The sequence below is a fragment of the Papaver somniferum genome, chromosome 1 (genome assembly GCF_003573695.1).
Source record: "Papaver somniferum cultivar HN1 chromosome 1, ASM357369v1, whole genome shotgun sequence".
NCBI classification, from domain to species: domain Eukaryota; kingdom Viridiplantae; phylum Streptophyta; class Magnoliopsida; order Ranunculales; family Papaveraceae; genus Papaver; species Papaver somniferum.
In genome coordinates, this window is record NC_039358.1 from 234,790,432 (window position 1) to 234,814,929 (window position 24,498).

The window sequence follows — 24,498 nt, forward strand, 5'->3', positions numbered from 1 at the left end:
GATCCAAAATAATATCTAAATTTCATCAAAAACATAATCAGTAGTGTCTAAATTTCATCACAAACAAGATTCTTCAACATTTCAGCATAAAAACCTAAGTTGATGAGCAGATTTAAGAAAAAGAAAGTGTAACTAACAAATCAAAAATTAAAAAATACCTGTTTAATAGAAGAATAAGGATCTCGACATCAAACTATATGAATATCAACCAATCTATCTAACGGAATAATCACGAAATCAATCTTCCCACATAAATCACGATCTCTGCATTAATAACAAAAAAACAAAAAATGTACATAAATATGAATGAAACGAACATGCAATCATCAAAAACAACTATATGAATCTTCAAATAAACATCAACAGTACCAATTTGTTTCAGAAAGACAGATCCAGTGAATTCTGTTGTCAATGGAAATTTCAGTTAAACAGAGCTAAAATCTCCGATTCGTTGATGAATCTTGCTGCACGAATGATGAAGAAGAAGGAGGAGAAGATGAATTTCAACCTCCGAATCGTAGATTGAAATTGAAAACTTCGAAGAAAAATTTCACGAGCTAAGATTCAGTTGGATCTCTCTCTCCTTCGGTTTTTAATTTCCGCTAATAAACGAATTTTGATTTGATTTGTTATTGTTGAAATATATACAAGAGGTATATTTGGAAGAACCCTGATTTTGGGCATACCTAAATCTTTCTAGGCATACAAAACAATAGTCACATCTTGGGTGACCTTATAGGTACCCTATGGGTAGTTCAATTACCTATATACCCTTAATACAAAAATCTAAAATCAGTTTTCTAAAAAATCAAAATCAGTTTCCCTTACCATCTCTTCTTCTTCCTCCTCCTCTAGCCGAACTCTTCCCCCTCCTGCGAAAAAAAAATTCATCATCGTGATTAATTGTCGATCCGTAAAAATTTGATCGTCGATTAAACTCAACCACATAATGACTCGTACAAAGAAAAGCAGGGACTAGGCAAACCAAATCGTCTTCTAATCCATCAATTGAAGAAGAAGAACCAATTGAAGATGAAGGTGTAGAAACTGAAAATCAACCACCAATTGAACCAGAAATTGAACCAACTGCATCTTCAACTCCGGAAATGAGGATAAGAAAGCAAGTTTTACAAACCCAATCTCCTATTTGCTGTTTTTCATCGATTAAATCACGGTTACAGTGTTGGGTTCGGCTCAAAATTGAGTTGCGTTTTTAGCCGAACTGTTCTTCACAAAAGCTTCCTGTAAGTGCATATCTACAGTTCGACATGAAATTTCAAGTCGAACCTAGTCACAGATAGAGATGCATAGAGGTTCGGCGTATTCGATAATCATAATATGTGCCGAACCTAGCACATTTACGAGGTTCGGCTATTACGATATTCTCAATATATGCCGAACCAATAACAGTATTTTAACCCAAAAAATAACAAATTGATGTTCGGCTCATACGATTTTCGAAATATAAGCCGAACCAGTAATTATTTTTTTTCCGAGCTATTCAGGATGTTGTTCGGCTTACTATGAAAACTTTCATATAAGCCGAACTAGTGTCTAGCAAAAGGGTTGGAATTGAAAATTATAGGTTCGGTGCATGCAGTAAACAGATTCAGTGAGCCGAACCGTTCATCAATTGGTAGATTCGGCTCATAGATGTGAGCCGAACCTCAACCTGTTTTGCCGAACCATGATCCAAAAAATCATCTAAACAACCTTTATAATTCTGAAAATTATCTTAATCACTAAACAAAATATTTAATCATTAATTTATATTACTAACACTAATACGTAAAGGGCAGATTTGCCATTAAATTTTTTTTGGGTTAAGAGGTAATCTGATTTTGCTATTTCACAACCTTTTTTTGTCTTTATGCAGTATGCCTAGTAAGATTTCAGTATTTCCAAAATCAGGATTCATTTGAAAGTCCTTAATTTGTTATTGGGCCCCTGATGGGCTTGTCCAAGGAGAGGGATAGATTGTGTGATAAGGATATTTATAAAGTCCATCATAGGTAAGGACAATAGTTCAATTTCCACAAGTTCCTTTGGAGCCGTGCTTTGAGATATCAATTGTGAGAGTGACGTTGGTAATATTATGAACTGAAACTACATTTCCTCTAGAATCCAACACGCAGTTTCAAACAAAAAAGGCCCGAAAAAAAGACAGCCAAGCAATTAGAGACTCAGGCAAGGCAATTAGAGATGCAGGCAAGGGAAAAAATCAACCTGTGAGAATCATGCAAGGACTATTGTATTAGATATTCCTTCCTCTTATTTATAAACCTTGTGCATTCGTCTATGGAACTAAATCCAGAGGATCATTCCAAAGCTCAAGTTCCGTAATTAGCTTTTCATACTAGAAAAGCCCAGAGCAGGCTAACCAATCTACAAATTTGCATTTTAAAGCTTTCAAATAGTAGAGCATAATAAGAAAGGAGAACTTCACAGCAAAATAAGAAACCTCCCCAGCAAAAAAAGACTAGCCGAATGCTTCATAAGACCTGATACTTTCAGAGCTACTTTAACAAGTTTTGAACTTTATACATAACGTTACAAAAAAAACTTCCACCAGAAAAAGGTTTCGGAATTAACAGCCTTGCCATCTAAAGTGGGACACTGATGGCCTTCAATCTGTCAAAAGTTACCTCCCTGTAAGAAACAAGAATGTGAAATAGAATTAGAAATAGTCAAACAATATGAGAAACAAATCATAAGAACCAACTGTCATGGTTCTGTGTTGCTACATAATATACATTAACAACAAAGTACGAAAGGAACCCCAATCAACCTCCACTGTGTTGATGGTTATTGGCCATGTAATCAACATCTAGCAGTTCAATGTTTCTCTCCAATCAAGGAAGGTTCCGACGCAAATGGTAAACTTGCTAAGCAGGAATACTACAAGTAGTAAATGAAAAGGCAGAACTGGTAATAAGTATAATGGTACCTAACCTTAATGCATCTTGAAGCTCTCGATTTTCAGAATCCAGTTTCAAGCCATCGGAAAAGGCAACTGCTGCCTCATCAAGCCTCTGCAGCAATAATTATACATAAGGAATTCAGTAAAAAAAGAAGAGAAGAAAATAAACCGACAAGGAACAATTGACAAATATGAAAATTGACGAATATTTACATTCAGCAATTTGAGTGCTACGCCCGCCCTAAAAAACGCCTTAGGCCAGTCTGGTTTTTCCAACAAGCATAGTGTAGCATCTTCAAAAGCAAGATTTCCTTTGTTTAAGTACACATAGCACAAACTCCTGTTGGATAGCACAGCTGCATCACCAGGTTTTATGCTGAGGGCCTGAAAAGCAAATCACTAGATCGATCAACCCATCAATGGGAGAAAAAAACACACAAGACAGGTTGAAAGATAGAGACTAAGAACCGACAAAACTTTAAGATGAATTTCCACATTTGGGAATATGCAAAGATAACGTGGAAATTGTGAACGTTAGTGGTTTCCCATCCTAACTAAACCATACGAGAAACAAGTGCCTCTGGATACAAATTACACTATGCAACAACTTTAAAAAATCAACTAAGATGCACAATTAAGTTGCTTATAGGATAAGCATAGGTGACACTGATTCTAGAGGAACAAAGATGCTCTTTTTCTTGTGTAAAACAGTGTGGTTGAGGCACAAAAGAAGCCACTGTTCTAAAATTTGATTCAAAATTTTGAAATAAGCATATAAGGAACAGGATGGAAATATAGGCTTGTACCCTATTACGTTCCTAGATCATGATTTGAGAGACCTACACTTCTAGTATAAATGTAGACGTTCCCTGCAATTCTCAAATGATCCAATTTGTATTGCATTTGATTTTATGAATGCTTAGAAATCACTAATTAATCCTTGGAAGGACGCATTCTTATTTCACCTTCCATAAAAAAGCTATCAATTAAAGTAAAATTCATCCAAAAGTTTAACTTTAGAGTATTTGCAGTTAAGAAAAAGGTACCTTTGAGTACCAATATACTGCCAGCCAATACTCCTTCCTCTGGAATGCATTTGTTCCCCTTAATTTTACCTCAAGAAAATACTCCGTTGATTTACGATTCATCTGTCAGTAATGAAGATGTAACACAATAAATTTACTTGAAAACTTTCTACAGACTGCACAATTATGAGCTTCCACTGCATGAAAGTTGGAAACTGCTGAATGCCAACAGAAGTCAAAAACTACAAACCTAATATCGGTCCAGAACATTTAGTAACAAATGATTTACAGTTAGCCATTGTAAAGATACTGAAGCCATTTTAGTGCTAAAATGGTAAGCCACTACTCATTATTCCATTTATGCTCCACTCATCATATAATGGAATAGGAGAAGTCACAGGAAAAAGAATCTCAACACCTTCACGATTACTGATAACAGCTGCGAGTTCAATTGGCTTTAGTCCGCGCTGTGACAAGAAAAAGTCTACTTTTAAAATCCAAAAAATCATCTCATAGCAAATCACCACTTCTTTTTATATTAAGAAAACACAATAGAATACTAAAGAGAGGATCAAGTAAGTTGCACTTCTAGAACAAGGAAGAAATAATCTAGGCAAATGAAGAGAGACCAAAAGTAAAATCAGCTAACTATGTTTTTAACATTTGGATCTGCACCAGCATCAACAAGCAGCTTGATAATTTTGTTACCCCCGCAGCAAGTGGAAGAGCTTTTATTCCATCTGGTGCACCATTTGGATCAGCACCTGCCTACACAGATGACAAAAATATTTACAAGAACAAGTTATATAGGGCATATTTACAAACCCAAAAATGCTTTAGGAAACATACTGAGGAACCCAACAAACACAACACCAAAGAATCCTTAGATATACATGTATGATAAAAACACCGTCACTACTCGCTAAGAACCCATTCAAAAGAAATGAAACCAAGAGGAACATGGAAATTTCACTAATTTACATCTGAAATCAAGAAAAGATACTTAATCTGCATGGATAGAATAGGATAGAGTTTACAGAAACTGTACATAATTTGACAAGTAATAGTCCGAATCATTCAATACTAGTCTAAATAGATGTTAACAAATTCTAACAAGAATGTCGAAAAATATTTCTACCTTGAGTAATAGCTCCACGCACTGCCAGGATTGGGAATGAATAGATGCGTGAAGTGGAGTAAATGTATCATGGAAAACCAAATTCGGCTGCAAACATAAAACAGAATGTAGATTCAGTGACCCTTTCTCAAAGGAGAATAAAAGAGGAGAAACTATGGAAATAAAAGGAATGATCTTATGATACCATATCATTTCCATGAACAAATATGTACGACAGAGAGGAGGTGTATTATGATCAAATTAACATTCCGACTAGTAAGTTTGAAAAGAAAAACCTTATAAAGCAACATTAGGCACAGATTCAACTACACAATGATAGGAAAAGTAATCTTTTATTTAAAAGAGCTTACTGCACAATCAACCATGTACATAGGATCTAGCTTTAAAAATAATTCTTCGAAATTTAACAGTGAGTCATGATCAAGCAGTTCACATCTAATCGGGATGCAGTTTAGGTTAACATTTAGAAATTTCTTGAGTAAAACAAATAGCTGATAGCCACACATGTTGATGAATAAAAGCTAATACTCACATTGGCACCATGATCCAGAAGAAGTTTAACAGTATTGTGTTTGCCAGCAGTGGCAGCATACTGTAGCGGTGAGCCAAAATCATTCGTAATATCCACATTAATACCTTTTGAAAGCAACAAGGGTATCACATTATTATGCCCTGCAACACGAAGAAACATCAGGTCCTCATTTAAGCTACTCGTAATGTCTGAATAACACATTTGGAAAGTTACCAAATCAGTTGGAACTCAACCTACCTTTCACAGCGGCATGATGCAAAGGACTACAATTAAAATCATCAACCATTTCAGGACTTGCACCAATTTCAAGAAGATATTCCAGAGCAGCCGAGCGCCCTTTTATAGCTGCCAAGGATAGGGGAGTTTCACCTGCGACACACACCACCACAAAGAGTATAATTACAAACACTCGTACTTCACAATTTTTAACAATATCAAACATTAACCTCAATTAGTTGTTCAGCTCCAAAGCCATTACGAAAAGAATGTAGTCATATACTGACATAGCCATCACCTTACTGTTTAAAAACATTACTCACTCAGCCAAGTGTTAGCCATAGACCTACTATTTAATTGAAAATACCCCATCTCATTTTTGACATGGAACATTAACCTCAATTAGTTGTTCAGCTCCAAAGCCATTACGAAAAGAATGTAGTCATATACTGACATAGCCATCATCTTACTGTTTAAAAACATTACTCACTCAGCCAAGTGTTAGCCATAGACCTACTATTTAATTGAAAATACCCCATCTCATTTTTGACATGGAACATTAACCCACTTGCAATGTAGCCAACATTGCCCTGTAAGCTTGTGCTTAAAAGTGAATTATTTGATGGTACTGTGTGTAGATCAGAATCATTTTGGACGGTTAATTGGAAATAAGGACATAGTATCTTAAAGTATCACAGTCCCAATTGAGCTTTAGTGGCTGTACAAATGAAACTACGGTTTTCATACCCAAAACTTTTGAATCAGTAAACAGCCATTAAGTTATATGTTATTCGATTCTCAATTCTTAAACCTTGATTTTTGTGTGTCCTTACATTTTGTAATTTTTTGTACCGACTTCTACAGATTGTAGTTTGTGAATACTGGGTTTGACTGCTATACATTCCAGTATCATGTTAATACTCGTCAGGTGCCATTGAAACTGATGTTTTCTGATGAAAATTGCCTAAAACTTGCACTAATAGTTATGGCTCTACATAGCAGGGGAAATTCCTTGAAGGATCCAGCATATGTTGAAGATCATTAGCCTTAAGATTGTAATAACAATTCTAGAAAACCCATAAACATGACACAATACATCAACCCAAAAACAACAATTTACAATTCAAAGTAGTCCTAACACAGAGATAAACAAATTGAAGCACAAAATTTAGAAGTAAGAAATCTAAAAACACCCCCAATTGTAATCATACCTCTTCCATCTCTGACTTCAATATCAACTCCCATCTCTTGAATCAAGTACTTGAGAACTTCAACACTCCCTCCAGAAGCAGCAAAATGAACAGCTCTCCTTCCTTCTCCATCTTTAGTATTCCCAATTACTGCTGCTATTCCATCTCCATGTAACCGATCTAGTGCTAATGCAAAGTCTGATTTAAAAAAATAAATAATAAATCATCAACAAAAATCTAACAAAAGATCCTCAAAAACACATACGAAATGAAAAATCCAAGTGATTACGTTTGAGGATTTTGAGTTCACCAACCTGAGCAGCATTGAGGAACATCTTAGCTGCAAATAAACAACCAGACAGACGGATTAGTACTCCAACCATAAAAATGAAAGACAAAACAAGTGTGAAACAAAACTCTAATTGGGGTTATAGGTTGTACGGACTTGCAGCTGGATTGTTCTCCATGGTGAGAAAAGAGGAAGATGAAGAAGAAAGAGGGTTTTTCGCTCTGGGAAACGGGTAGGAGGAGGAAGAGAGAAGGCGAAGAGGAAAAAAAATTGCTTTTGAAAGAAGAAGCGCCAAGGATGGATTGGACTGACTCAGAGAGTACACTGAAGCAGCTGTTGGACTAGGATGGATGTCAGTCTGAATAGTCTGAATATGGTAAATGCTCGACACGTCTTGGCTCCTAGGGTTGAATAGAGTCCACGGTAAATTCTCTAGGTAGGTGTGCTTGGAAGCTGTTTGGAATTTTAGAAGCTAAAAAGTTAAAATCATATTTTAGCTTCGGACTTTTTGATTTGAATTTGCCTACTAGAACCATTTAAAAGTTATTTTTGGACCTAATTAAAATCGAAAAGCCAAATAATAGTTTGATATTTACTTTGGAAGTGATTTCTGGAAACAAAATTAACCGTACGACTTAATTAGAAAAGTTAGAAATTATGTTAGAGACTATTTGGAATTTAAGAAGCTAAAAAGTTATCAAGTTAAAAAATGTCTGAATATTATAAGCTAAAAGTTAAAATCCTAATTTTGCTTCAAAACTTATGAATTGAAATTGCTTACATTTGGAACCATTTTAAAAAGTTACCTTTGGACAAATTAAAGTCAAAAAACCAAATAATAGTTTGAGAATATAATATGGAAATGACTTCTACAAACATTTTTTTTCTCTGTAAAGTAAGTTTTGATTATTTTGATCCCGGAATTGAATTTTATTTATGGGAGGAAAAAGTAAACTTATTTCTGACATCTGACCACCCTCTTAATTTTGATTATTTGGAAATTATCTTTACACTTTACTGATGTCCCTAAAAATAAGGTGGCCCTGACTTGTTCGATGATATATTTTTTTTTTCATGGATTCCCGAAACCACTAAACCGGTGGCTCCTAAAATACACTTTGAGAAATGTACGTACCCTTGAATTTTCCTTCAATCATATTTCTTGGTAGATTTATCGAAGCTCTGGTGTCTGGGTAGTGACTATTCTCTTGTATTCGTAAGTATGTGTGCATCAAATCAAAGAGATTCAAAAATATCTTATATCATGCGGAACTTGTCAAAACAATTATCCGAAAATATTACTTTGAAATGACTTCTAAAAGCAAAAAAAAAGATCTACTTCGAAACGAAGCATGCTATATTTAACTTTTGCTTTTAAAATCCAACACCTTCTACATCTTAGTGGTAACTTATTTTTTAGCTGGGACTCTAGGAATTAGTTCAAATCACGGTTACACCAAACATATTACTGGTTCCATGAGCTTTGCTTGACTGTGAATATAATTTGAAAATGATTTCTAAAAATAAAAAAAATCTACTTTTTACGAAGCATGTTTTTATTATTTTGGTTCACATAATCGACTTATACCTTTGAGAAGGAAAAAACGAAAATGTTTCTGGTTCCTATCCACTTCTCAACTTTAAAATGATTACTTGAGATAGAAAATAATTAGTGAGATAAATTATTTTTACTAATGACTCTAAAAATTAGGTGATTCCTAGATGTTCTACATTTCTTTTACCACAAATTCACATAAACAATGAATCAGGGGCATCTGAAACAATGACTCTAAAAATCAGTTTATCCGAGTTCCGAGTTTTCTGTTGACCCATCAAAGTTTTATTGTCCGGGCAATGGCTTTTCTCTATTATCCGTAATGTGTTGCACATCGAATCAAAATGATTCAAATACCTCTGCCTATATCACGAGGATTCTGTCAAAAAGAATTACATAAACATACTACTTTGAAACGACTTCTAAAAATAAAATGATAATAATAGTTTGAGTAAAGCACAGGGACGGAGGCACGGTGAGACAAATGGGGTCTAAGGACCCCACTTGTTTTGAAACTTCACCGCAAATATGGTTAGTATTCTAGTAATTTCAGCCATTTTGTGGGGGCGAATTGGGTAGGAGGAAACTGAAAATGTAGGTCTCGTTGATTTTGACCCCTGAAACAATAGACTTTGACTCCGTCACTCGTAAAGCAATCATTATTTACTCATGATTTCCGAAATTACCTTTTGCTTCAATCCAAACGCACTCCCAATTTAAAATAATTTCTTTGAAACGATAAATAAATCAATTTAGTGAGGAATTCACATTTTTAAAATGATTTCTTTGGAACAGTAAATAAATAAATATAATTTTAGTGAGGTAAACTAATTTTAGATTTGACCATGAAAATTAACCCAAACTTGTAGTTATACCAAACATGTCAATTGATATAGTTCCACGAGCTTTCTTAGGTGGTGGTGTATAGACAGACCATCAGAGTCTAGTGTTCGAAGGTAGCACTAGCACCTCACCAGTCACCTCTATCAGCTCTGCTGCATATCAAAACAAAATCACGTGGCCCTGTCCTGTCCCACCACCGCCATTGACTCTTTTCCTTTTCTAGCTATATATCTTCTCTGCCAAGCTTCCTCTGCAAAACCAACAGTTTCTACGAATACCTATCATTTGTTTTTTACCCGCCAGTCTGTTTCATTCACTAATTCTCCACTCAAAACTTACTTTATTTTCTTCTCAGTCTTATCTTCTTCACACCTCATTCGTTTTCAAAACCCATTTTTCAAGTTGTTTCAAATTCCACATTCTCAGAAAATGTAAACTTCATTTTTTTTTTCTGCCCTTTTCATATTCTACTACATTCTCCAACTTCTCTCACCATTTCAGCCCTCATTCTCACTCTCTGTTTTTTTTCTTTTTCTTTTGCTTGTTACTAAGAAGCACTCGTCATCATCAGTCACAGACCAAGATTATATTAGGTACTAATTTTTCTAGCTCTCTGCTCTTTTCTCAAGAGATAGTGGCAAACCCTTGTTTGTTTTTCCTTGATCTCTTTGTTTATTGAATTTTTCTAACTGTTATCTGTACATAGATTAAGCATAATTACAGTGCTAATTTAATGTAATGGCCATTTTCCCCCTTTTGTTCTGGAAGATACATAAATCTTAACTTTTAGGTCTAATTTTGTATTGATTTGTTCTTCTAATTTTGTTTGTTTTAGGTTTAATTTTGTTTGTTAATTTCTCCTTGCATTTCTCTGTTCCTAGGTCTAATTTTGTGTTAATTTTTTGTTCAAATTTTGTTTGTGTTGGGTGTAATTTTCTATTGATTGAAGAGAAGCAGACTAATTTCAAGGAAATCCGATCAGTGTTTATTTTGTTTAAGTTTCCCTAATTTTGATTTAACTATTATGATTCTGAGTATGTGATAATTAGGTAAAGACTGGGTACGGCATGCTAACAAATCAATTAGAATCTCAAATGGGAAATTAGTGTGTATGTTATAGGAATGTGTAAGAAAAGAGTTGCCATAGTCATAGACCTGTATGTTAACTTGGAGGCAATTTCCCAGCATGAATAGTGTGTATGAGTTGATAGGCTTAATTTGTTTGTACCATGGAGAAAATCTTTGGGTTGATCAGTCGCCAAAAATGCGAAACAGCCCTTCAGATTGTTTTGCTGATTTGCTAGTATTTGTTGTGGGCATTGATGAATTTAGGACTGGTATTGGAGAATGAATGTGTCTGACATTTAAAATCTTTTCACAGGGGAAGGATTGCAACTTGTGTAGCGACTAAGACAACTTACTATTGAAGATGTCAACTTCAGAGATGAGTTCAGGGAAATCTTACTGCAACTCGTTTAAGAATAAGAAGTTTAGCTTCGACGTTGGTGATCCTACTTTTATAGCTCCAGATGGTGTAAATGAAAAGCCTAAAATTGCAATTATCAAGCATATAACAGAAGACAGTGATGGGGAATTGATGGTTATGTGCCAGTATTTGTATAGACCGGAGGATGTGGCAGATAGATATGGTAGAATGTGGCAACGGTATGATGATAGGGAGCTGTTCTACAGTTTTCACCAACAAGAGATTCCCAGTGTGTGTTTGATGCACCCTTGTAAAGTGCATTTTGTTCCCTCGGTGGACAAAGTTCCTGTTCGTACACAGCATCCTGGCTTCATTGTACTAAGGGTTTATGATCATGAGGAACAAGTACTATGGTGGATAACCGATAGGGATTTTGAGAAGCATAAACAAGTTGAAATTGATCATCATCTGCTGAAAACTCAACAACTGTTGGGATATGACATGGAGATGAAAGAGGAGAAAGCCGAATATTCTTTGGAGGAAGCTGAGATTATGGAGGAGGAGGTGGAGGAAAATCAACCACATATACCTGTAGAGGAGGATGCTTATGATATTGATGCAATTTTGGCCAAGGCACTTACAGGAGATGATGTGAGAGATAAATGCTTGGGACTGCTTTTCGAGGAAATAAACTGTACTGCCTACAGAGCATCCAGAGATCACCATCCTAAGGTTGTTATGTCAGCGTTAGTTGCTCTAGAGAAGGCCTGTTTTAGAACTCGAGGTGAGAATTTGGCCAAGTATCAGCAAAAAATGCGACAGTTGCGTTTTAACCTGAAGAGTACTGTAGAATTGGCTAGACGTTTGATTGATGGCGAGTTGGAAGCTTCGGCAGTTGTGGAGATGACAGCAGAGGAGTTAAGGAAAGGATGTCTGTCAGCAGAAGAGAAAGCAGCCAAAGAAGAACCAGAGGAGCAACATATGGATACGGCGGATATTCCGTGCCCAAGATGCAGTGAGAAGAAAGTGGGTCTGCACAGCAACATCCTCAGACCAGGACGTGCTGCCGGCTATCAGTTGGAATGTTTGAAATGTGGTAAGACATGGTTCTCGCCTAGGTTATGAGGTGGGGATCAACACATATACATAACATCTGGTCTTAGAAGCCTTTAAATCCTTTTAACTGGGTAAACAATCTAGGTCCATCAGAACTCAGCAATACAAAAAGTAGCATATTATATATACTGATATAGATATTAGTTGTAGTTTTTGAGACAAGCATATTTTGGTTTTAATTTTGCAAGTATGCAGGCTTGAGATATAACTACACAGATATCGAACACTTGATGCTCTGCCAGACTTGCCAGCACAGGTGTCTCTTCCTATTTGTTGCCTGTATAGATATGTTGCATCATTTTCCTATGCTAGGATTTGACCAAGCAGATGTTACAATCCTTGGTTGAATCTATTTGGAGATGGTCAGGGGAAATTTTACCGTTGGATAAATAAATCCCGGATGATAAGATTACTTGCAGGAATTGATTGAGAGGAGCATTATTCTAGATTGTTTTTCAGACAACAAAACCATCAACTCCAAAGAACATCCTGTTGAGAAATTCAAGTTAATAGTGCCTCTCTGAGTTTAAGCAAATGGAGATACATTTCCATGTCTCTAAAACCCTCCCTCCGTTTATCGTTGTTACCAGCTCCTAACAGCCGGAAAGGATTGCTCTGCCGCCTTCAATTATTTTTGTTAATAAAATGTGATTTGAGAAGATGAAAAATCATTCTCACCGGGTGCAAATTTCCACACAAAAGGCAGTGCCTAGTGTTCACATGGAGTAGTCTACCAGCAAACATATATACCCTAGCTTAATTGGGGGCCAAACATTTTAATTGGGGGCCTTGCACTAGAGGACAAAAAATGTCACCCAATTCTAATTTGGGTCACCCCTTAAAAAAATATTTTCTAAATGGCTAAAATGTCCCTAAATAATTAGTGATAATCTTAATTAATTAGAGATAATATGATTTAATTAGAGTTTAATTCTTTTTTTTCCAGATTTTTTGTCTGCAATTTTGTGTCTGATTTTTTTTTCTGCCCAAAGCTGTATGAAAAGTCTCATGGTATTGAAAATTTTCAGTGACGACCCTAAACAGTCGTTAATTTTTCGATTGTTTCAGTGACGATTCTAAACTGTCGAAGATTCATTAATGGCGGAAATGTACAACAGTTTTGAGCCGTCATAAACATAATCAATTCCCTGACGATCCTTTGGAAGAGTTTTTATTGTTTTAGTTATGTATCTGACGACTGTAAACAGTCGTTAATGTTTTAGAAGTGTCGTTATAAACAATCGTTAGTCTCTAAAAAGAGTCGTTATCTTCATCTTAATGGCGGAAATGTACGACAGTTTAGAATCGTCATATACTTAATCAATTCGCTGACGGCATTTTGGAAGAATCGTTATTGTTTTAATTATGTATATGACGACTTTAAACTGTCATTAGTTAGGATCGTTAGTTAGGGTCCTCATTTGAAAAAAAATAAAATATTCAAGGATAAAACAATATATTCACGATCGGATTAATACGCCCCTGAACATTTTGGGGTGCAAATAAAATGTCATGGCCCCAATCAAACAAGGATATATACAAGTGCCTACATCAAGAAATTTAGAGGATAGAACTGACTTTTCCATCCCCATCTTTAGATATTTATATGGGTTTGAAAACACTGTTGCTTTCCTCGCTCTCACTCTAAAATTTGAACTCACTAATAAAGTTCCAGATCTTCTTCACTCTCTCATCCAAAACCCTCTCTCCAAAACCTCTCTATCTGTTCTTCCATTTAACTCATCTAAGGGATTTAAACATCTGTAAATTAGTGAGTTCAGAAGTATTATTAACTCGGTTTGTGTGGTATTCACATTTTAATGGCCGGAAGAGCAGTTGGAATAGATCTAGGGACAACATATTCATGTGTTGGTGTATGGCAACATGATCGAATTGAGATTATTGCTAATGATCAAGGAAATAGGACTACTCCTTCTTATGTTGCTTTTGATGACACTGAGCGTATGGTTGGTGAGGCTGCTAAGAATCAAGAAGCTCTGAATCCTAAGGCTACAATGATTCTCAGCGTCATGCTACTAGAGATGCTGGTACCATCGCTGGCCTTAAGGTAATGCGAATTATCAGTGAACCAACAGAGGCTGCAATTGCTTATGGTCTTGATAAGAGGGCAACAAATGTTGGTGGTGCTCAGAATGTTCTTATCTTTGATCTTGGTGGTGGTACTTTTGATGTTTCTGTACTTACCATTGAACAAGGTAACTTTGAAGTTAAGGCTACAGCTGGAGATACCCATCTTGGTGGAGAGGATTTTGATAATAGGATGGTAAGTCATTTTGTAGCAGAGTTTAAGAGGAAGCATGAGATGGATATTAGTGGGAACCCAAGGGATCATAGGAGGTTGAGAACATCATGTGAGAGGGCAAAGAGGAACCTCACATCAAATGTAAAGACAACCATTCATATTGATTCTTCATACCAAGGAATTGATTTTCTTACATCCATCACTCGTGCTAAATTTGAAGAGTTGAACATGGACTTGTTTCTGAAATGTTTGGAACCTGTTGAGAAATGTTTGGCAGATGCTAAGATGAACAAGAGCGATATTGATGATGTTGTCCTCATTGGTGGGTCAACTAGAATCCCTAAGGTTCAGTCTCTATTGAAAGATTTCTTTAATGGGAAGGAACTCTGCAAAAGCATCAACCATGACGAGGCTGTGGCTTATGGTGCCGCAGTGCAAGCTGCCATTTTGAGTGGCGAAGGTAACGAGAAGGTGCTGGACTTGGTGGTGGTGGATGTAACTCCTCTTTCTCTTGGTGTTGAGACAACTGGAGGTTTTATGGATATTATCATCCCAAGGAACACCCCGATTCCCACCACGATGGAAAAACTGTACTCTACCAGAAGTGACAACCAAGCTGAAGTGATGGTTAAAGTTTACGAGGGTGAGAGAACTATAACCAGTTTCAATAACTTGCTGGGTAAATTTCTGTTGGAAGGAATTCCTCCAGCACCTCGCGGTTATCCTAAGATCACAGGGCGCTTTGATATTGATGCAGACGGTATATTGACTGTGTTTGCTAAAGAAGAAACATCAGGGAGCAAGAATATGATTACAGTTACGAACATCAAAGGTAGGTTTTCTAAGGATGAAATTGAAAGGCTAGTCTGAGAGGCAGACAGATACAATGCAGAAGATTTAGAACACAAGACGAAGGTGAAAGCAAGGAACTCTTTCGAGGAATTTACACATGACATGAAGAACAGGATCAATGATATTGGAGGGAACCTAGCACCATACATAAAGTGGAAGATTGAAGATGCAATCAATGACGCCATAAATGGTTGGATAGCAATGAAGTAGGTGACATTGATGATATAAACGAGAAGATGATGCAGTTAGAGAATGTATGCAATCCTATCCTGAATAAGAGGCACAAGCAGAGTGGAGCTGGTGTTAAATCAAAATCGAGGAAGTCAACTAATCTGGGGTTTGTTTTCCACTTTCTACTGTTGGTTCTCTCAGGTTCTTGTCTCACCAATCTTTTCCTGTTTTGTGATTCTACTTTATAATTTTTAGACTTGGGTAATATAATAGTTAGGCTATGGGTGTTTATCTTTTGTTAATCAGCTGGTGGTCCATTTAGTCTTAGCATACATGGCTGTGCTGTTTTTGTCAACTCAAACTGCATGTAATAGGGATTCTAGTCTGTTGTGATCTCTAGTGTGGTTCGTTGGATTTCTTTATTTCCAAGTCAAATATGACACTTGAATGTTGATGCTCATAGTCGCAAAACCCAGAATTGCTTCTTCGCCTTTATTCTCTTTTTGTCGTTGTATTCATCTTTAGAAATTTTGTTTGGTATTCATCTCAGTTTTAGCAAGCACAGCACAGATACTGTCTGTCTCTTCCAATTTTTGCCTGCATAGATATGCATATGTTCATATGTTCACCTCTAACTATTGTAAGATGTGCTTACGTGAATATGACCAAATCGTGCAATTATTTCGGGGACGCAGTCTGTTTGTAAGTTTTTTTGTATTGCTGCATGGCTCATACTCATTGTGAAATCTGGTTCTGTTTTTTTGTTCTTTTGATTTGTGGTCCTGTTTGTAAGTTGTATGCAAATGCAGCTTCAAACTGCATGTATACGACACTTGAGTGTTGATGCCCATAGTCATAAAGGTGTGATTTTGCAGAATTGCGTGTTCGCCTTTTACCCATCTTTTCATTTATCTACTTGGTCACTGCTTGGAAAACAGCTCAAATTTATGCCAATCTGTGACTTGTGATTTTCCTGCATCTACTTCTTCCCCAAATTAGAACACTTGATAGTTGATACTTTGCCAGACTGGCAAGTACAGGTGGTTCTTCCAATTTTTGCTTGTGTGGATATGATGCATCATTCTCCTTAGGATTCGACTAAGCAGATGTTATAATCCTTAGTTGAATCTATGTGCAGGGAGATGGTCGGGGGAAATTTTACTATTGGATCCTTCTTAGATAAGCAACTGTAGATTTTTTAATTGTAGAAGATGCAGCAGAAATTGTATGCAATCCTATCCTTCAGATGCACAATTAGCAGGTTGGAGCTGGTGTTGAAATCAAAATCGAGGAAATTGACTAATCTGGGGTTTGGTTTCTACTGTTGATACGCTTGAGTTCTTGTCTTAGCAATTTTGAAATATTTTCCTTTTTATGATTCTGCTTTTTAATTTTTAGACTTGGTTAATAGTTAAGCTGTAGGTGTTTATCTTTTTGTTAATCAACCTGGTGGTTAGCGCATATAGCTTAACTGATGTAGTACATCTTTCTCTGTATTAACAATGGTTGTTGATCCTTTTCTTTTGTATCAACTGTAACAGTTGACCTCATGCTTTTGGATCAACTATGACTGTTGACCCCTTACGTCAGTTTAAGTTAGTTTGCTTCGCAAGTATTTCCTTTTCTAATTTTCGTCAAACTTTTTCCTTTAATCAGTTCATGCAAGTCTATATAAAGGATGGAACTCTTGTTTACAAGACACATCTTATTATCAATATTATTATCAAGTTTGTTTATTAATCTTTTACCTTAGAATCTTGATCCTGGAATCAGTTTTCTATTAAGTTTCTGACGGAACTTAAACCTATTCTTGTTACCCTTATCTGTGCTACACTATTGACACTTTTGTCAATTTTAATGTAAAAACTCCATTGTGCGAGGAGTGTAGTCATAGATGGGACATCTCAAACACCATTGTATATATAATTTGAGACCGAAATACCGGCCTCACATTGAAAGTTAGGCCAACAACTTGAATTCTAGAGTTCCTGGCCCCCTACCAATAGAAATCAAGGGCCACCAATCTACGATAATACAAAACATAACCTATTACTCCTCCCTTCCCTCCACTATTCTCTCATAATTCCAAATATACTACATCTCTATAACGTGGTAAACCTTACTAAAACCCTAAACCCTACTAAAACTCTAAAGAAAAATGGTAAAAGAACACCGAGATATACAACCTTCTCCAACGCCATCGTTAACAACAGATGAAGCCTCTCATAATCGCTATTTGCGCATAAAAAGAATCAGAGACAAACGCCAACTCCCAATGCATCTATCAGCCAAGGTTGTTTATAGATCCAAACTTGGGTTTCTTTTTTCGCTTTGCGTTGTTGATCATATATTACGTGTTCTTACAGGATTTGTAGTTACTTGATCACGTTTTTTGAAATGGTATGGTAGATTTAATGTTCATAACTTGAGCACGTTTTCTCATATGCTTTGTTATTTTTTTTAAAGTTCCCTGTACTTGATGGATTGTGATTTTTTTTGGATTGTTATCTAAATGGAAGATTTGGATTGTTTTATCAAGATTAACCGTTCCTTGATTCTAAATGGCAGATTTGGAAGCCACTTTGTTAAAAGGTAAGATATACAACCTACCCTTTCCTGCAATATACAAGCCCTAATTCTCTTTCCTTCCGTTCCCTTCTATTTTGATTTGGGATTTTGTGTTTCTTCATATTATTCATCACTTAATGAATGTTACTCCATATTTTCTGGCTCAGATATTTTTTTTCCTTCTGCAAAGAACGCAGAAAAATAAGAAATAAGATAAGTCAAAACCATGGCAATGAGAAGAACTGAAAGACACGTATCTCAAAGGCTCTTGAAAGGAGTAGGACTTACAACAATTTCTCTTGATCCGGTCTGCTAAACTTTCGACCACTAATTAGATTTTTTTTGCTTACTCATGGAGTATCTATTTACTGATATTATTGTGGCGAGTTTGTATTTAAGGTACAAATATGTTTTGAAAAAAGACGCTGAAATTGTCTGGACGGGAGAAAGAGGGTCCAAAAATCCTTGATCAGGTTATTTTCTAAGAAATAGTACCTCAGCCTTTTATCGCATTTACTGGTGTTAGTGTTCTTAGTTCTTACTCTATTTTTGATCCCTTATTATCATGTGTATAGAAGTCATTCCCGACTATTTTGAATTTTTGGTTCTTTCTTGTGCTTTACTTATGTCAAGTAGAAGTAGCTATCCTTTAGCAACGATGATGAGCTCTGTTAATAAGACACGACACTCATTACTACTTAACTGTGTTGAAGGTTATTTGAAATTAAGGAAAAAGTTTAAGTCATATTGGATGAATGAGGTCTAATGTAGGTATAGCATTTTCTTTCAAATGCATCTTTTAAAGTAAACTAGAGAATGAGTATTATATGCTCTATATAGTTGCTGCCAAAAAGATTAAAATTGGGTATGATTTCGTTTGATGGGTAATAGATACCAGTAACATACATTTAAAAAAAAAAATGAAAGTTTGATCCGTGTCGACTGAGGGAAAATAAGTTGTAACCTAAAAATACATGCAATTTGTACGAGTAGTGACGTAGAATAGCCTGTCTCGGTAGTAGATCGAATAAAGTTTTTATGGTGTAAGCAATGCCATCTGATTTAGACATATAGTTAGTAATTATAAGAATCACTTCCTCTTTTGTATCGAATACATTTCTTAGAAGCTGCTAACTAACTGTCTCTTGGAAGATCAAGGGAAGTTACTTTTGAAAGGAAGAGAAGAATTTAAAGAACTAGGAAAATTTCAACACAAGCTCCTGTTTGTTGGAATACCTAAGTCGTATTTTATTGGCTATGTAATTTCATTGAATTCAATATTTGACAATTCTTAGCTCTACATTGTCTAGGATATCTCTTCAAGTTATGACTTCTAGATATTAGGTAAATGTTATGGTGGAGGATGCCATACTATGTGCATGTATTTAATTATCCTTTGTTCCATTCATTATTGTGGATGTATATAAAGAGTTCCTAACATTATGAATCGAATTCACTGTGGTTAATATTGGACTGTGATTGATATATTAGTAGTACCAAGAGCATGAGAGAAGAAAGACGATTCGGCGTGATAAAAAAAGGCCATAATTCAATGCGAGCATCAGAAAAGTCAGAACTAGGTCACCGGACTTGGTGATAGAAAGGTTTGTTCTATTAAAACAAGGGTCGCAACTTTGTTTAGGATACTAAGGTGGAAAATCTAATATGATTAAAAATTGTTTTCTTGAGACACATTAGTGTCATTTTCTAAATGAACTTATAAGATTCTCCGATGCAAAAATTTATAAGGACCATGTAGTTGGAAAAATGACTTATTAGAAATGCAGCAACATGCACGATTAACATATAGATGTTGAAAAATATGGTTTCATAGGGAGATCCAAACACGAGTACCAAAGTGTTGATGCAAATTGAGAAAGTTTTCTTAAAATTAAAAAAATATCAGTAACAACAAAATATGTTAAATACTTTTGTATGCTGTTATATGTACCCATTATCGTAGTTTTTTTTCTAAGTTTAGCGTGGTGCAGGCTAAATTTATGTTGCGCATCAAACAGGTGACATTGCTTTCTATTCAAAGTTAAGTCCGTTATTTGAAATTATTTGGTGGAATAACTGAAGTTGATGAGTTTGCGTGGAAGACTTAATAAGTATCCAGTCAAAAATAAAAATATTACCAAACTTAACTAATTTTTCTTTAGGCATCCAATCCATCTGAAGGTGAAGGACTGCAACATTCGCTTTTGTAGGTCTTAATGCTGAAGCAGATTGGAACACGTCAAAGAAAACAATTTAGTGCCAAAACATGTTAATTTATGAACACATTATATGAAGATTAGTATCAAAGAGAGAAAGAATGAATATTTCTTTTGTTCCCTTCGTTTATCGTTTATTCAAAAGATTACATTAAACAGGTTTGTAAATTTGTTTTGGTTGGTTGCCGTCTAACAAATGTTAATATGATCCCGTGCAACGCACGGAAAAGACACTAATAGTATTAATTAAGATGCGCTTTACATGAATATGACATAATCATGTAATTATTTTGAGGATGCAATCTGTTTTTAAGTTGCTACCACTGCCACATCAGTGACCATAATGCTGAAAGTAAATGGCTGATAGCCCATGTAGGACTATTAGAATGAGCATCCAATCCATTGTCAATTGGCGATCAATATCGCAATCATAGGAGAACAGATACAACATACTCAAAATTGCGTCGTCCAATGTGGGACTAATTAATACACTTAACTTAACCTCAAGATTACTTCAAGGCTCAAGCTGAAAAAATCCGCCGTTGTTTAATGCCATTGAAGAATCCGTATTGAGCCTGACTTGTTTAATATGAACGGTTTTTTGGGGACCATGGTTATTTTGGGGACCACGGTTTTATTTTGGGTAAAGACATTAGAAGTAATTCTAGGTCATCCCTTATCTAGATATTTATATTAATACCTAAATTACGTTCTTGATTAATTTTTTGATAATGATTAGTTAGTGTTAGTTAGTGTTAACAATAGTTAGTGTAGTGATTAGTAAAATGATTAAGTTAAAGATAATTAATGAGATTAAAAAATCAGATGATTTTTTTTAAAAAGAAGCAGAATTATTGAGAGATTAAAGTTGGAGAAAATGAAGAAGGAAAACATGAAAAACAAAGGATTTTACCAACCACAACCGAAGGAAGAGTATTTGGGTACCCAGGTATGTTTCAAACTTCGATAATGTTGGTTGAATTGCTCCAAATTTTCAAAAAAATGTAAATTTTTAAGGTAGATTTGGGCTTGTTCGGTTACCTTATGTGAAGAACAGGTTACCGAACTCATCTGAAAGTGTAGTTCGGTTACCTTTTCCATATACGCAGGTTACCGAACTCGTTCTTTAATGGAGGTTTTTAGTTGTTCGGTTACCTTTTCCATACACGCAGGTTACCAAACTTTGTTTATAGGACTTACAGAGTAATGTTCGGTTGGTTCTCAAACTTTAACCCAACAACATATCTAACCGAACTCCACATGCATGCAATTAGTGAAGAGTTCGGTTTGTCAAGATTTTTGCGAACAAACCAAACATATTGGAACAAGTTCGGTTAAATTGAAACTCAACATAGTAGGCAAAATAACACAGTTCGGTTACATTGGAAAAAAAAATATCTTTTTGGAATATAAGTAGAGTTCGGTTAGTAGATAGTTTAGAAATTTTTGCGAACCAACCGAACAAGGTAGGTAAAGTTCGGTTATATCATAACTCAACATTGTAGGAAAAATAACACAGTTCGGTTACATTTTTTTTTTTTTTTGGTATTATGGGTAGAGTTCGGTTACTAACTAGTTTTAGAATTTTTTGCGAACCAACCGAACTCGGAGTTCGGTTATGAAAAATTAAATTCGTGATAACCGAAGTGTTCTTCGTGTTCTTGGTTTCAGAATGTTCGGTTACAAAACTAGTTTTTTCAAAACTATTCTTAACCGAACATGCCACTTTAACATCCATTTAAACCATATTTTGATGATTTCTACTCAATTTTCCTATCCAAGAACGAATTAAAAAGATTGATGGGTTTTTCAATCGAACGAGGAACGTCAAGGAAAGAGAGAAGAAGAAGAGAATAAACTTTTTTCCAAAACTAAAATTTTTTCGATTGCTCTTTTGATTTTGATTTTGATTTTGGTTAATAAATTCATTTAGATTAGATGTATATGATTAGATTTATATAGTTATTAAGTTAGTTTTAATTTAAATTAAAGTAAAGTATAAATGGGTATTTACCTAACTTTGGGACACCCCTTATAAGTATAGGGAGGTTGGCCTAATAAGATCATGGTCCCCAAAAAAAAACCATGGTCCCTAAAAAATCGTTCTTTAATATTTGCAAGCAGTTTTGACTTATCCAACAAGATTAATATTGCCTTGCATGATCTGTTCCAATTCAGCTATTAACGAGACATAGACGATATTAACGAGAAGATGCAGCAGTTATAAACCGTATGCAGATGTACAAGCAGGATGGAGCTGGTGTTGAGATCAAAATCGAGGAAATTGACTAATCTGGGGTTTGTTTTCTACTGTTATTTTTAACCCGAGGAATACTGTAGAATTAGCTAGACGTTTGATTGACTGCCAGTTGGAAGCTTCAGCAGATGGTTATTATTGAGAGTTGAGACACTAGCATAGGCTTGAGATAGAACTACACAGATATCAGAGCTTCGCGGTATAGACAGTTTATAGCTTGATCACATGTTATGTGCAGCTGTGATTGCTTCACCTTTCGTTATGAGTCTACGTACTGATATTCTTATACAACAAAACCATTAATGCAAAGAACATCCAATTCTAACTAGGATTACAAATGAATAGTGCCTTTTGAGTTCGCTTAATGCGTTATCTTTCAAACTCTCCCAATGCTTGCATCAAGAACTATGAGATTATACTGTTTCCGGACAGGAGTCGGTCTAGCAAAAGCTATAGTGACACTCAGGACATAAGGTCCAACAATCCTAGTTCACTAGATTTAATCCGAGTATAAAACTGCCTTTTCTTTTCATCTAGACTAGATCTCACATTAGTGTACAACCACTCCAAGCGGCGCAGCCATAACCTCCTCCTCCTTAAACACTAGGTGGAATCGGTATTGGGCCAAATCCAGGCCCGTCATCAATATATATTACAATAATACCATTGTTTATTACACGTCTTATTAAAGGATAATCCCACATCGGGTATTAAAAATTTGAGGGTCTACTACATAATCAATTGGCGATTCCATCTTATCAACCAACCGGCAGTGGTATGAGTTGGTTCGAGAAAGGCTAAGCCTGAGCTAGGCCATGCCCAAAGCAATCCGCACCAATGCCAGCACAGGCGGCCAAAGGTGGGTACCCTTCCCCCTGGTCTTGGCCGGCCGGCCAGAGAGGTTAGCCTCCTCCTGTGCAACGCAATGCGCACCAATGCACTAGCGCAGTGGTTAGCCGGATAGCCAAGTATACACCATACCTTGCTGGTTGGTTTTTGTTGCCAATGCAAGGAAAAAAACGCTCGATGCTTAGGGAGTGCTGCTTGTTTTACTGTTGCTGCAGAGCCATTCCCACTTTCTGTGATACATGTACACGGATCTCCACGCATATCATTGAACACCTGACTTTTCTTCACGCACCATCCCAGTTAAGACTGACAATCTTTCTTTCTCTTACAACTTCGTACTCACTTCCATCCAACTCCAAGATCTTCTTTTCCAGAATAAGTAATCCTTTTTGTTCGATCATGATGGCCGCTTTTACTGACGAGCAGTTGGTACCCGGCTGCGTTAGGGTTTCTGTTTGACCCAATTTTTAGGATATAAACTACACCACGTTACCATTGACTAGTTTAACATTAATATGAAGACGCCCATTATATAAAATTACCAGCACTCGTATGGGTGCCTATATAAAGAACATGCGGGCCAACTACCATTTTATACACCTCTGGAGACCAAGAAGAACAAATTCTCTTGTTTATACAATTCTTCAATCATATATACGCATTTACACAAAATGGTTGGTTCAACATTTTCTCTTGTTTTTTTTACTCAAATTCTCTTACTGGGATGACCATTATAACATGAAACAAAAAAATATTCTGCCACTCAGAAAAAAATGTATGAAACATGAATAGCATGATCCTTTCACATGCTAGAAGTGCAACTTACATGCTAGAACTGGTCCATCCCTCCCTGTCAACAAAGACTAAGCATATTGGTAGTATAGTGATAGGCAAGAACTCGCCTTTATAAAATCATGCTCAACAATAGAAACAGTCTTCTTTACATGGAGGCAACAATTAATACGTTGCTCTGAATCAAGATAATCACTTGGCTCATCCATCAGACTACCAAAACCATTAACTACTCATGGTACTATAGATCTTTTTCAGACAAACAAAACCACAAACTGCA

At 35.8% G+C, this 24,498-nt stretch overlaps 2 protein-coding genes across 2 annotated transcripts in view; one reads left to right on the forward strand and one right to left on the reverse strand.

Moving 5' to 3' along the window:
• Positions 1 to 4,510: 4,510 nt before the first annotated feature.
• The window catches only part of LOC113319489 (26S proteasome non-ATPase regulatory subunit 10-like), a 42,525-nt gene continuing 22,537 nt past the window's right edge, over positions 4,511 to 24,498 (reverse strand). The window contains exons 3-7 of the mRNA XM_026567744.1: positions 7,043 to 7,219; positions 5,853 to 5,984; positions 5,616 to 5,755; positions 5,084 to 5,170; positions 4,511 to 4,713 (exon numbers count right to left, since the gene is read on the reverse strand). Of these exons, the coding sequence (XP_026423529.1) occupies positions 4,594 to 4,713; positions 5,084 to 5,170; positions 5,616 to 5,755; positions 5,853 to 5,984; positions 7,043 to 7,219 (656 nt within the window). The 3' untranslated portion in view covers positions 4,511 to 4,593. The remainder of the gene's footprint in view (positions 4,714 to 5,083; positions 5,171 to 5,615; positions 5,756 to 5,852; positions 5,985 to 7,042; positions 7,220 to 24,498) is intronic.
• On the forward strand, positions 10,049 to 12,672 carry LOC113319482. Its single transcript, XM_026567735.1, has 2 exons — positions 10,049 to 10,301; positions 11,090 to 12,672. Exon 2 carries the CDS (start codon positions 11,138 to 11,140, stop codon positions 12,257 to 12,259), a length of 1,122 nt encoding a protein of 373 aa, XP_026423520.1. The 5' UTR covers positions 10,049 to 10,301; positions 11,090 to 11,137; the 3' UTR covers positions 12,260 to 12,672.

Bases quoted from the DNA above. Each gene is read 5' to 3' on its own strand.
- LOC113319482 (XM_026567735.1), top strand. From the start codon at position 11,138: ATGTCAACTTCAGAGATGAGTTCAGGGAAATCTTACTGCAACTCGTTT.